The 12,994-nt window shown below is 45.0% G+C and overlaps 1 protein-coding gene across 4 annotated transcripts in view; it reads left to right on the forward strand.

Annotated features, from left to right (window-relative positions):
• hectd1 (HECT domain containing 1) overlaps positions 1 to 12,994 on the forward strand; it is a 61,954-nt gene that overhangs the window by 40,142 nt on the left and 8,818 nt on the right. Inside the window, exons 26-38 of one of the 4 annotated variants that reach the window (XM_075448254.1) lie at positions 114 to 158; positions 264 to 1,091; positions 2,012 to 2,233; positions 3,226 to 3,359; positions 3,589 to 3,745; positions 5,144 to 5,214; positions 5,476 to 5,627; positions 5,715 to 5,769; positions 6,401 to 6,629; positions 7,328 to 7,410; positions 8,031 to 8,158; positions 12,064 to 12,265; positions 12,567 to 12,704. In XM_075448254.1, coding sequence (XP_075304369.1) covers positions 114 to 158; positions 264 to 1,091; positions 2,012 to 2,233; positions 3,226 to 3,359; positions 3,589 to 3,745; positions 5,144 to 5,214; positions 5,476 to 5,627; positions 5,715 to 5,769; positions 6,401 to 6,629; positions 7,328 to 7,410; positions 8,031 to 8,158; positions 12,064 to 12,265; positions 12,567 to 12,704 — 2,444 coding nt within the window. Of the gene's footprint in view, positions 1 to 113; positions 1,092 to 2,011; positions 2,234 to 3,225; positions 3,360 to 3,588; positions 3,746 to 5,143; positions 5,215 to 5,475; positions 5,628 to 5,714; positions 5,770 to 6,400; positions 6,630 to 7,327; positions 7,411 to 8,030; positions 8,159 to 12,063; positions 12,266 to 12,566; positions 12,705 to 12,994 lie in introns of all 4 variants that reach the window. The other 3 variants (XM_075448253.1, XM_075448255.1, XM_075448256.1) reach the window with 3 other exon arrangements.

Consider the following 12,994-nt stretch of genomic DNA (forward strand, 5'->3'; position numbering starts at 1 on the left):
ACTGTAAGCTGCTTGTCTGCCTCCTTCTACCACTCTTTCTTTCTCTGTTTCCCTCTCTGCCGGGTCTCTGACATCCATCCGTCCATCTCCCTCCTATCTCTCTGTCCATCCAGGCTGGATTGATGTAACCTGGGATGCTGGCGGCTCTAACTCTTACCGTATGGGCGCTGAAGGGAAGTTTGACCTCAAGCTTGCTCCAGGGTACGACCCTGAGTCGGCTGCCACAGCGCCATCACCCAAACCTGTCTCATCCACTGTTTCAGGTCCCGCCTCCTCCACGGTGGGACCCTCTGTGACTCCCGTGGCCCTTGGCGGAACCACCACCACCACTTCATCCTCATCGTCCTCCACCTCCTCCTCTTCGCAGCAGCCTTCTTGGAGCAGCCTGGTGAAAAATAACTGTCCTGACAAAGGTGGGGCCAGCTCCTCCAGCAGGAAGGGCAGCAGCAGCTCGGTCTGCAGCGTTGCTTCCTCCTCTGACATTAGCCTGAGCTCTGCCGCTGGGCTTCCTGGCATAGGGGGTCTGCAGCCGGAGAGGAAGGCCGAGGGGCTGCTTCTTGACCAGGGTGTTGGGGTTGGTGGAGTAACGGGAGGAGTGGTCGGCTCTGATGGCCATCAGCAGGAGCCGATCGTTGTGCTGTCTTCTGCTGCAGAAGGTGGTTCTGGTTCAGCATCCAGCTCTGGGACACTTACCGCTGACACATCTGCAACCGGAGACGAACATCACTCACCGGCAGCCACGGCTGCCACCGACCCAGCAGCGGCCATCTCCATGGGGCTGGTGAGCGTGAGCTCCCCTGACGTCAGCTCGGTGTCCGAGTCATCCAGCAAGGATACGCATGCTCAGAGGCCTCTGTGCTCCGCGGCCAACACACGGCTGTCAGTTAGCTCCCTGCTAGCTGCCGGTGCTCCTATGAGCTCCAGTGCCAGTGTGCCCAATCTTTCATCCCGAGAGGCCAGCCTTATGGAGTCATTTGTGCGCAGAGCACCCAACATGTCGCGCACCAATGCCACCAACAACATGAACCTGAGCCGCAGCAGCAGTGACAACAACACAAACACATTGGGCAGGAACGTCATGAGTACTGCCAGTGAGTACTGCAACCCTGACACGCCAATACTGCATGTTCTGCACAGCATTCCAATTAAGAGTAGCACGACACGAACATTCTGCATTCCCACAGCATCGGTTTGTAGGCTCATTAAGTACCTTAAGCATCACCAAAGTGATACTGCTCTTCAATGTTGAAGTACACAATGAGAAATGGGGGTCAGTCAACAGAGAGGAGCACATTAAGTGAAAGATGGAAGATCCATAAAAAGTCAGAAGTAGACTAAGAGTACGGGGACTGTTTACTGGGATCCAGGTACTTTTTAGTGTACGTTTCCTGTGTTTTGAGTGACTCACTAAAGATGCATTAACTTTTGTTTTGCTTCTAACTTTCCGTCTCATTACTGGTCACAACTCAACCACTACATCCAAAGTGCTGCAAAAGTAAAATGACTAATATGGATTTAACTGTTACCCAGCCCTACTCATGGTAGCTGGATAATGGTGGAGGCTGTAAAAGTATGTTTTCTTTTTGTTTTCCACTCAAACACACAGCTGCACACATGTACAATAACTCAGACCCACTCAAACATACATATCTGCAGCTCTGTCAAATAAGGCTTTACTTTTATTATAAATTATTGCTTTTATATCATTAAAGGAGCAAAAATGTCACCTAATAACTTTTAATTAGTTTTTAGGGCAATGAGCAGGGAATCCTCCAAGTCAAGCTGATATAGAAATCTGTCAGAACGGGGGGCTGTTTGGGGTGGATGAGGGTGGATGAGGGCTGCACTGTGCTGAGCAGTTGGTTTTGATGTTGTGTCTGATCAGTGAATGTGAGAACAGCATGAGCATCCTCCGGTGACTCAGCAGACGTCCCTGACCTGAAGCATAACAAACTGTGTGTACCGTGTGCCTCTGGCCAACTAACTGCTGTTTGTTCTTGTTTGTTTGCAGCTTCTCCTCTTATGGGTGCTCAGAGCTTTCCTAATCTCACTACTACTGGCACCACCTCCACCGTTACCATGTCAACTTCCATAGTAACCAGCGGCAATAATGTAGCCACAGCTACCACGGGTTTGTCAGTGGGCCAGTTGCTAAGCAACACCCTGACGACAAGCCTGACGTCCACGTCCAGTGAGAGCGACACAGGACAGGAGGCTGAGTTCTCCCTCTATGGTTGGTGCCCACACACTCTGCACATGCTTCAGCTAACTGGCTGCCTTTTGTTACACTGGTCAGGAAGCCTGCTCACATCTGTTAACATCTGGCTTTTGAATGCTAAGCGAAAGTGTTTGATTGGTATTCAGTCCAACATCACATGAATGGGGTCAGGTATTCTTTTGACTCCGACTCAGCACAGCTGACCCTCAAATGAGGGTCCTGACTCTGGAATACAAGAGTGTGGGTACAGCTCATCGTGTTTTTCACTGACCATGTCACCCCCATGGAGGCTCTAAAACTGAACAGAGAGAGATTAGCCTTTAGCTAGCTGCAGGACAGCTGGCAGCTCACTCCGTCTTGCTGTGTGGAGCTGACATCAGTATCTGCTCAGATTAATCTCCAACATGGGGTTAAGTAACTGGAGTGAGGTTGCTCATATCGGATTCTTTTCTTAAAAATCCCGTCTGGAGCATTATCATCACAAACCTGCAGAACTACCGACAGCACTATTAGCAATAGTTGCTAAAATAGCACAAGCTAGCCATCTCGCTAAGCTTTTCATGTCCCTCTGTCTTTTCATGAACTGAAATGAAACAATGTGGCCCATAATGTGACTTTAGCCTTAATATATGTGTGTGGGGTGCTCTGTGGAAGAACACTGATTGCTTTAGCACTGCTTTTCCACCCAGTGCAAGTCGAATGAGCAGTTTGTGCAAGTCGAATGAACAGTTTGTGCAAGTCGAATGAACAGTTTGTGCAAGTCGAATGAGCAGTTTGTGCAAGTCGAATGAGCAGTTTGTGCAAGTCGAATGAGCAGTTTGTGCAAGTCGAATGAGCAGTTTGTGCAAGTCGAATGAGCAGTTTGTGCAAGTCGAATGAGCAGTTTGTGCAAGTCGAATGAGCAGTTTGTGCAAACCACCCAGCCAGCTTTGTCCCGTGCTCCCTGGACTATTCTCGGCTATTTGACCTTGTTTGTCCTTTGTGTTTTCCCTGAAAACCCCCTGCAGACTTCCTGGACAGCTGCCGTGCCAACACACTGTTGGCTGAGCTGGACGATGAGGAAGACCTCCCGGAGCCTGATGACGATGATGATGAAAATGAAGATGACAATCAGGAGGATCAGGAGTATGAGGAGGTCCTGGTATGTAAATGTGGTTGTTTTAGCTGTCTCTGCTTGTGGTCATGAAATGATACTAAAGACTTTTCATCTTTGATTTGTCTCATGGTGTTTTTAGATTTAAATGGTTTTTTTTGTTATTTTTTAACATTGTGTCTCAGCTATGACCTGGACAAGCTTAAGCTTTAGGCCCAGTTTAGGTCGGATGATGTCGACCATGCCATGAGTGTGTGGACTTGATTCCTTCTTCTAGGAGGAGGAGGAGTATGAGACCAAGGGAGGACGCAGGAGGACATGGGATGATGATTTTGTCCTAAAGAGACAGTTCTCTGCTTTGGTCCCTGCTTTTGACCCCCGACCAGGAAGAACTAATGTCCAGCAGACCACTGACTTGGAGATCCCCCCACCAGGCATGACACATACACACTCCTGACTCACTTCTGCTTTTATGACTTAAATTTGAAACACTGGTACCTGTTCACCTACATATCAACATCAAGATTTAAATCTGTGTTGTTTAAAAAAAGGGATTATATGTGGAGGAATATGACTACTAGACTCCCAACAACTAACTGTTTTCATGTAAAAGTTGTCTCCTCTCCTCTCCTCTTGTTACACCTGCTGTGCACATATCCTGCAATCGTTTCTTCATCAGCATTATGAGGCGCATCTACAAAGCCTCATTTGTTCATTGGCACTCCAAGTTTTCCTTTTAGATTTACACACTCAACTGAAAATAACATGTTTATGGATATTAGTAACCTAAAAGTTCTGCTTTTAAACAAACTGGCGCAGGCATTAGATGCTGAAGTGGTAGTTTGTAGTTATTTTTCCATTTGAATCACAGATTTCTTTGTATTTATGAGGTCAGTCTTTAGCCCCTTTCACAGTGCGACCCGCTACCTTAGCGGGTCCAAATTGCACCTTCGACCCGCGTCGAGCAATGTGAACGCTTGGCGTGTTGGTGACCCGTGTCGCCTGAAGCCGAGTTCAGGGGGCGTTGCCTAGTGGCAGAACGTCACACGAAACACATAAAATGCTGGGCGTGTACAGTGACGCAGGCACAAGCCATGCGTCGGAGGTAGGGTTAAATACACCTTGAGGACTCGTTTTTGCAATTGTATATGCAGTTCATGGAGATGTTATTTTACGGGGTGTGGATGGTTACAACGTGGGATGCCGCCGAAGAACATATGCGGAGAATACAAGAGCACTATAATCCCCAAAATGTGGCGGTAAATAACGTCCTCTGCTCGGAGGCTGAGGAGCTCGCGGACCTCCTTGTCTCCCCAGTTGGCCATCTTCAAAAATATCTCGAACTTGATGTAAAACAGAGTGAAACTTGTCCTCACCTGTCGCTGTTGTTCTGAATCAGCTGTCCATTCTGTCTTTTAAACTCCTCACGTCACGCCACGCCCACGTCCGACCCGCGTCGATTGCGTTCACACCAAACTCGGCTCGGCAAAAAGACTAGGGTCCGACGCGGGTCGAAAGGCGAGTCGAGTTGACGCGGCAGCCCGGGTCGGCAGTGTGAACGCAACAGCGGACACGCTAAATTCGCGGATTAAACGCGGGTTATTGGGCAGTGTGAAAGGGGCTTTTGTTTGACACAAAATGGTCACAAAAATCTCATGAAACTAAATTAGTCTTAAGGTGAATATGAAATAAGGTTAGATATAGATAATAATGTTATTTATAAGCAAGTTATCTGTATTCATTTTGATATACTATGTATCCATGCTCACTCATTTCAGTTCATCTGGGTTTATTGTAAAAAAAAAAGTGAACTTCTCACTCTTTTGCTTCAGGAACACCTCGATCGGAGGTTCGGGAAGAAGTAGAGTGTGCTCCGTCTCCTCACCTCGTGCTCACTCTCAAGGTAAGGCGAGCAAAATATGGCTCAACACTCTTTGAATTTAGTTAATTCAACTGTTTTATTTTTGTATGTCACAAAACTATTTCACTCGATAGCTGAAATAGCTTTTTTTTACCAGATCAAGTAGGAAAAAAATGAAATGACTCATTGTAAGAGTAACACAATCCAAAGGCAGTGTTCCAGCCTCGCGGACAGATGAAACAAAATCAAGTTAACATTGAGATGATTAGAAAAAACCTTTTCTAACCCAACCCCCTATATTAGGTAGCTGGGCTGGGGACAACCCGTGAAGTTGAGCTTCCACTGTCCAATTACAAGTTGACCATCTTCTACTACGTCCAGCGGCTGCTGCAGCTCTCCTGCAGCGGATCTGTGAAGACGGACAAACTGCGGCGCATCTGGGAGCCCACATACACGTAAGAGGGTCTGAATCTAACTCGAGGGGTGACAAACTCCCATTTCTCAGAGGTTTGAGTTCTCACTGAGACTTTGTCGTCCTGCAGGATCATGTACAGGGAGCTCAAAGACTCCGATAAGGAGAAAGAAAGTGGCAAGATGGTGAGTTATCAGTCTCTTTTTTTCCTTTTGGGGAAGACAGCTGAGGGCAAAATTCTTTACAGTAAATGATGACATGATATTTATTTGGGGCCTTTAAAGAGTCTCTCCACTGATAAAAGAACATATTTTTATATTGTTTATATTAACATGTTCATAAGACGTTTATTTTATGTATTACAAGACATGAGCATAACCAGTCAGCAATGCTCTTTGGGCTGCATCAACAGAGCCCCGCCTACAGTCTCAGGAAGGCCAGGTCAGGCCGTCTCAGGCCGTTAGTATCTTTCCTCGCAGAAGAATCCAGAGTTATTTTTCACGTGCTGTGAGTAAGCAATGAAATGAAAAGCGAGCGCTATGCAAGCTATGAGGACAAGTTAGTTCCTTGGAGCTTGATCTAGTTACTCATTTCATGGCAGATGAAGATGCGGCTGAGGCCATGTTAACATACTCACATCCCCATTCATAGGAAAATGGTGTAGAGTCAAAGTCAGGTGGGGATTTGTTGTTTTTCATGGCAAAAAACAACAAATTAATTTATAGGGATTAATGATTGCTGGAGTGGGACATGCTAACAAGCTAACAGAAAGCACCTGATCCTGGACACTGACATCTGATCCGTCTCTCTCTGCAGGAGTTCTTTGAACAAGGCGTCGGTGTTGGGGGTCGTTCAGGTGGTCTGAGCCCAACCTCGCTTTCAGCCAGTCAGAACAGTGAGATCCTGGGTTGGGCAAGGGAGGCAGCGCAGGCCAAAGCAGGCTGCAGCCAGAACGCCTGTGGAGTGGAGGATGTCTTACAGCTGCTGCGCATACTGTACATCATTGGAAGAGATTCAGCCTCGAGTTCACGCACACTGCAGGAGGGTATGAAAAGCGTTCAGTTGGAAGCATTTCAGTGTTTAGTTCTTATTGATATTAGTTTTTAGAGAGAATATGATTGTCATTTACTGTGTCCTTTGTGGTAGTGGGCATAGGGCTTCCACATCCAACCGACAGTCAGCCGCCGTGCACGTCTGAAACTTCAGTGCATTCTTGGCGTGTGCACCCAATCATCAGTGTCAGACTTTATCATCTCTTTGAAAGCTAGCAGCTAACTTTAACATATGAGACACTCACATTTCATCTTCAATTCTTCAAAACAAGCAACACTTTCACAACAACACGTTGATGAGGAGGGAAGAAACTGAGGACTGGAGACCAGAGCAGACACCAGCTCTGCTCACGATTCTCACACATTTACGTCACGTCCCGTCTGGGAGAACATAAAGAACATAAAGAAAAGGTTTCCCCTGGCCCGTGTGAAAATACTATTTACAAGCCAGACACACTTACCATATTTTCCAGACTATAAGTCGCATCAGTCAAAAAAATGCATCATGAAGAGGAAAAAAACAGATATAAGTTGCATTTATTTAGAAATTTATTTCACAAAAATCCAACAGCTGCTTTTCTTTTTAAAGCTCATTTAAAAAGTATTTTCCAGATCATTTCTTTAAAGGTCTGAATATCTTCTGAAGTCACTTTATCTTTGCACTTTTTGAGTTTTGTAATCATGCTTGCAGATGTTGAAGAGCTGCAGTTCAATGCAGCACCAGAGGAGTTCACCAGCAAAAAGATCACCACCAAGATTCTGCAGCAGATCGAGGTCAGTCGGTATTTACTGCTCACTTCCACTCTTCCTGCCCTTTAGTCTGCTTTCCCTGAGGTCCAGTTTCTCCAGGTTCACCACAATACTGAGTGTGATGCAGTCCAACAGTCGTTTCCTTCTTCTGTTAAACTGCCACACACTGTGAGGTTCTGTTTATTGTCTTTAAGTGTTGTAATAAATCCAGTTTTCACCAGAAACGCTGTAAGCTCACAATGCTCCAATTATACATTATTATACATGGTCAGTCTGAATTATTCAGCCTGTTTATTAAAACTTTCCAGAATGACCTCTAAGCAAAGACTTTGAAATAATGGGCGAGCCTTTTTGGCCCAGGTTTCCTCTTAGATTTTAGATGCTTACGAACATCAAGCTGCATAAAAATCAAGTTGCCTGTATTACAGCAAAAAGTGACTGTTGAGGTCATCATCTGCTGTTCAGGAACTGTCAGATATTCTAGATGTGTTGATGAAATCTATGACCATGTGAAACATTGAGCAGGTATTAAGCTGTAAGAAAAAAAAAAAGAAAAAAAAAGAATGATCACTCATGTCTCTTTGATTATTAGTCACCTACTTCACATGGACCTTTGTTTGTGAAACTGTCATTTTATTTCCCAGGAGCCTTTGGCTCTCGCCAGCGGAGCGCTGCCCGACTGGTGTGAACAGCTCACCTCAAAGTGCCCTTTCCTGATCCCCTTTGAGACCAGACAGCTGTATTTCACCTGCACTGCCTTTGGGGCCTCCAGGTGAGTCCAACTGGGAGAGGGGGCCTTCGCCGTGCCTGATCAGAGATGATCAGGAAGACGAGAAAGAATGAGCGCAGGAACAAACAATCCAACAGCAAACCGTATGGTTTAGGGTTGGGCCTGTAGTTCACAATGCTCTGTGTGCTTCCAGGCATTTCATGTTGACATGCAAAGTTTTTACATTAACCAGGAGAAATATCAGAACATAAAGTGAATGAGGGAAAAAAGTTTGGAGAGCGACCTCTCTTTCACCTCAGCCATGGCCACCCCAGTACAGGTAGATGGGACAGGTTATTGTATAAAATGTCAATGTTTTAGCCTGATTTACCTCCATTACAGCTCCTACCTGGTGTGCTCTAAACCCAAAATGCCCAGAAGGGAGTTGCTTAGTGCATCATGGGACAGCCTGTGCCTGCAGCTGCATCAGTAAAGGCCTCGGTATGCTTCTCCGTCTATCCGTCAAGCCGACTCCGTGGTCACGCAGAGGCTTTAAACCTTTCCAAGTTCTCCGTCGGGCTGTCGGATACCCAAGGCAGTTCACCTCCCGATCAGCAGGCGGCGCTTTGTTAGACCCAATCTGTCGACGTCTGTGGTGAAAGTGGTTTATTGATTGTTCACTTCCGGCTCCGTTCCACTCCTCACAGTGAACGATGGCGACTGAGAGAGAAAGACTGTTGTTGGAGTTGGAGCTTGTTGATATAGAAATGCAAATAACTTTGACCAAATGTTGAACGGCACACAGTAAACTCTTTCAAAAATGGCGGTGTTGTTGTTCTGAGAGGAAGGAGCTAAACCGGAAAAATGATTCCGGAAATGATGTTGTTAGCCGACCAATCACAACCCTTGCGGTCTCCGCCAGTCTCCGTCTCCTCGACGGATAGATAGGAATGTTGGCCGACGCACGCAAGCGACGGAGAGCGTCTCCAGGAGGGTCTCCGACGACAGAGAGGTCTCTCCGTGGCCTTTCCCGGACGACTATAAATCAGGCTTGAGGGAAGACTTTGGCTCGCCTGTGCCACTGCTAATGATTATTAGCAGTGGCTAATGATAAACTATCACACAAAAGAACATTTTAAGCCTAATCTTTAAAAAAGAGGCATGTTTGCCTTCTGAATCCCAACCAGGAGCTCTGCCTTCCATTTTACTCTGAGCAAATACAAACCTCAAGTAAGTCTGTGCTCTTTTTGCACGATACGGTACTTTAAAGAATCTTTGGCTCAGAAATTGTGTCCCTATTGTAATACTGTGACATGCCTGACTTGATGCAGCATAGTGCCACATTAGTTTGTTGATTTTCATTCGAAGCAAACTCTTTGAACTTTGAACAAAGCCTCAATTGCATCTCAGGCTAATTTCCATTACCTGCTTTGGAGTGGAGAAACTAGGCTTTGTGGTTTTGTCAACAGGCAGCTGGGTAAGCTACATTGCACATTGTTGCAACAGTGAAATATTTCTTGACAGGAAAGCGGAAGAAGGCCATAAAACCAGTCCATGAGACAAACGAGGAGTTGTCTTCAGGAATGCTTTGCAGTTGAGTTAGAAATACACCCATCCCACAGGAGCCACTTCCCATGAAGTGTTTTCAAGCATGCAGAGCAGGTTGTGTAAAGTCTGTGTGCAAATGGCACATTTCCTCAGCACAGAGCTGGTGGAGACTTTCCTCAGCAACCTCACAGATGGATTCCAGTGTTGTTTTTGACAACCATCTTAGATTTAGTCTTAGTCTTAGTCTTTTGGACTAAAATGCTTATTAGTTTTAGTCACATTTTAGTCACTTCTATATGTGATAGTTTTAGTCCAGTTTTAGTCGATGAAAACTCAAAAGGGTTTTAGTCTAGTTTTAGTCAAAAAAAAAAAGAGAAAAAATAAGTATAGTCTACCGTGTTAAGAAAATAGTATGGTCTTAACTATCAAACAAGCAGAACAAAAATACATAGCTTATTAACTGACCCTGTACTAAAGCTTTCTGATTTTTCATTCTGTACTGTGCGTGTGTCCCAACTTTACTGTAAGCGCACTAAACGCACAGGTCCTGTTTAGGGCTGCACAACGTCACTTGTGGCTTTTAGGCTAAAGCTAGCAGACTCTACGTATAACAGTAACTCGACCTGTTTAACATATCAAGTTACGTGCTGACAGAACGTACACACAAAGAGATAACCACACTGTCACTGAATGTAAACATGGCTAAACATGCTGCTAAAGTAACACACACATAATGAATTGACGTTAGCGTAAAAAAAGCTAACTTTAGCCTGAAGTTAGCAGCCCATTTGCGCCAGGAGTATGTGGAAAACGTACTATGTATTAGCTTACTATGAAATTTATCGATTATGTTAACAGCATTTGTAACTTACCTTCGAAAAAATATCCCTATGGCGAGCCTTAAGGTGCCGCAGCAGATACTTTTTAGGTTTTAATTGACACACACAATAAGCAGAAATGTCATGCATTTTAAACGTCTGACAGATCACCCACTAACATTTTCGTCCATTCTCGTCTCGTCAACGAAAACTCACACGTCTCGTCATGTTTTCGTCATCAGAGAGCTATGCTTATCTCGTCACCGTCTCGTTATCGTCATGAAAAAAAGTGGTGTCAACGAAATGATTTCGTCATCGTCATCGTTGACGAAAACAACACTGATGGATTCCCTTAGTGTGAGTTCAGTGTTGCCCTCAGAACACTGAGAGTTAACGATGGTACCGTTTCTGATCTAAAGGATTTCATCCGTGTACCCACACCGAGAAAACCTTTTTAAATAGAAAACTAATATATGAGGTTCGCTTGTTTTTTAACTAAACCACAGCCGTAAGATAAACCCCTTAAGCACAATTAGACATAATTTTCCTTACAGTTTATCTCGTTACTGGCTGCATTATACATCTGATTCTAGCTGATCTATCACCATGGCCAATATATTGCCTGTGGAAATCAGTACTATTTATATCTAGGGATTATTATGCATCAATCCAATAATTAGCCATTTGAGTGTCTGTGAAAGTCTGTATCTTGTCTTTTCAGTGAGAAATCGGATTAGCAGTTAACTAATGTGACTTTCTAAGTCATTTTTGATGCATGAAGCTTGGATTTTTAATAAAACATGTAAAACAATCATTTGATGTGTTAGTTTAAAATGATGCACAGCTTTTCTGTCTGAATACATTTAGAGAGCCTTTTAATGAGCTAAAAACTGAATGGATGATAAAACTGAACTAATAGTGATTGGACTTTCTACAAACATAGTTGTGTTTATGTTTTTTAACGTACTGAAAAACCTATAGCCTCCTGCTCTACTGTGCACTCCAAAGCTGCACAGGGGTCTGCCATTGCAGCTTGTTTTTGACATCAGCCCTAAAGCTCTCTGAGACATGACACTAAAAGTATTCACCTTATCAAACATCTCTAAAGAAAGGGCTGTGGTTTATTTCTGTTGTCTGACGAGGCTCGAGTGTTCATAAAAGCGAATTAGTTCCAGTGTAGAATGTTTTCATGTTCTCCTGTGTGTAGAGCTGGCATTTTGATACTTTACAATCAACATTGTGAGAGCTGCAGGGCCTATAATAAGCTGGATCTTTAGATTTTAAATTTTTTTTTATCCTTCTTAGGTAACCGATAAATCTTTTTAAAAATCTCCTGGTGAACCTGCTGCAGAACTGAACAAGAATGTCTGTATATTCTGTAATATTCCACCAGAAAACAGGACATTTTCTAAATAACCGAAGCATTCTGCTTCACTGATGTGGTATTTGGAGCTCCAATCTGTATCCTCTGCAAAGAGCTCTGGCATCAGCTTTCCACCCTGCTCTTTGATCTTCAGTGTTACCCCTACCTTAAACAGTTGCCCCCCATCCCGATGTTGTCCGTTCACTGCGTCCTAACTCGTGAGCTTGGTGTCTCTGCAGGGCAATAGTGTGGCTCCAGAACCGGCGGGAGGCGACCGTGGAGCGCTCCCGGCCATCCACCACAGTGCGGCGGGACGATCCTGGAGAGTTCAGGGTGGGCCGGCTCAAACACGAGCGAGTCAAAGTTCCTCGAGGAGACTCCATGATGGAATGGGCTGAGTCTGTCATGCAGATCCATGCTGACAGGAAGTCGGTGCTGGAGGTAAGAAGTCAACTGAAAACACTCAACATGGAGGCTGGATTCAGCGGTGACCTACAGGTGGCTTCTTCTTTAGGTTTGATGAGTTGAATGTAAGCTCCACTCAGTGGTCTGCTCACAGCTCTCAGCGACATCTTTGGCTTTCCTCACGGGTTTCTGTTATATTCCTGAGGCATCGGTGAACAGAATTTTTTTTTTATGTCCGTGATGTTATGTTAATCTTCTTGGTTCACCTTAATATTTTTCTGGCTTTATTTGAACCTGCGGTTGGCAGTTAAAGCTTGTGCGTTTCTCCTGTGCTCAGGTGGAGTTTCAGGGTGAGGAGGGAACAGGTCTCGGTCCGACTCTTGAGTTTTACGCTCTGGTGGCAGCAGAGTTTCAAAGAACATCTCTGGGTGTCTGGCTGTGTGACGACGACTTCCCCGATGACGAGTCCCGACAGGTCAGACACACATAAACACAACGGGAGGTCGACTTGCTCTGTGCTGAGAGAGGTGTCTGCCTCTCTGCTACCAACCTGAAAACCTGATCCACTGACGCATACGAATGGTTACAGCCAATCGAGATTAATAGCTATTAATAACTAGCGCTTCTTTTCTATTGGTGTTCTGATCAGCTGGTACAACCCACTCCTGGTTGCCAGTCCTCTCTTACGAATATTCCACTGATTCAGACAGCAAAGTCACATTTTTATTGATTGACATGGCAACCTCATTTCCCGCTGGATCTAAA

This window comes from Odontesthes bonariensis, chromosome 17 (genome assembly GCF_027942865.1).
Source record: "Odontesthes bonariensis isolate fOdoBon6 chromosome 17, fOdoBon6.hap1, whole genome shotgun sequence".
Lineage (NCBI taxonomy): Eukaryota > Metazoa > Chordata > Actinopteri > Atheriniformes > Atherinopsidae > Odontesthes > Odontesthes bonariensis.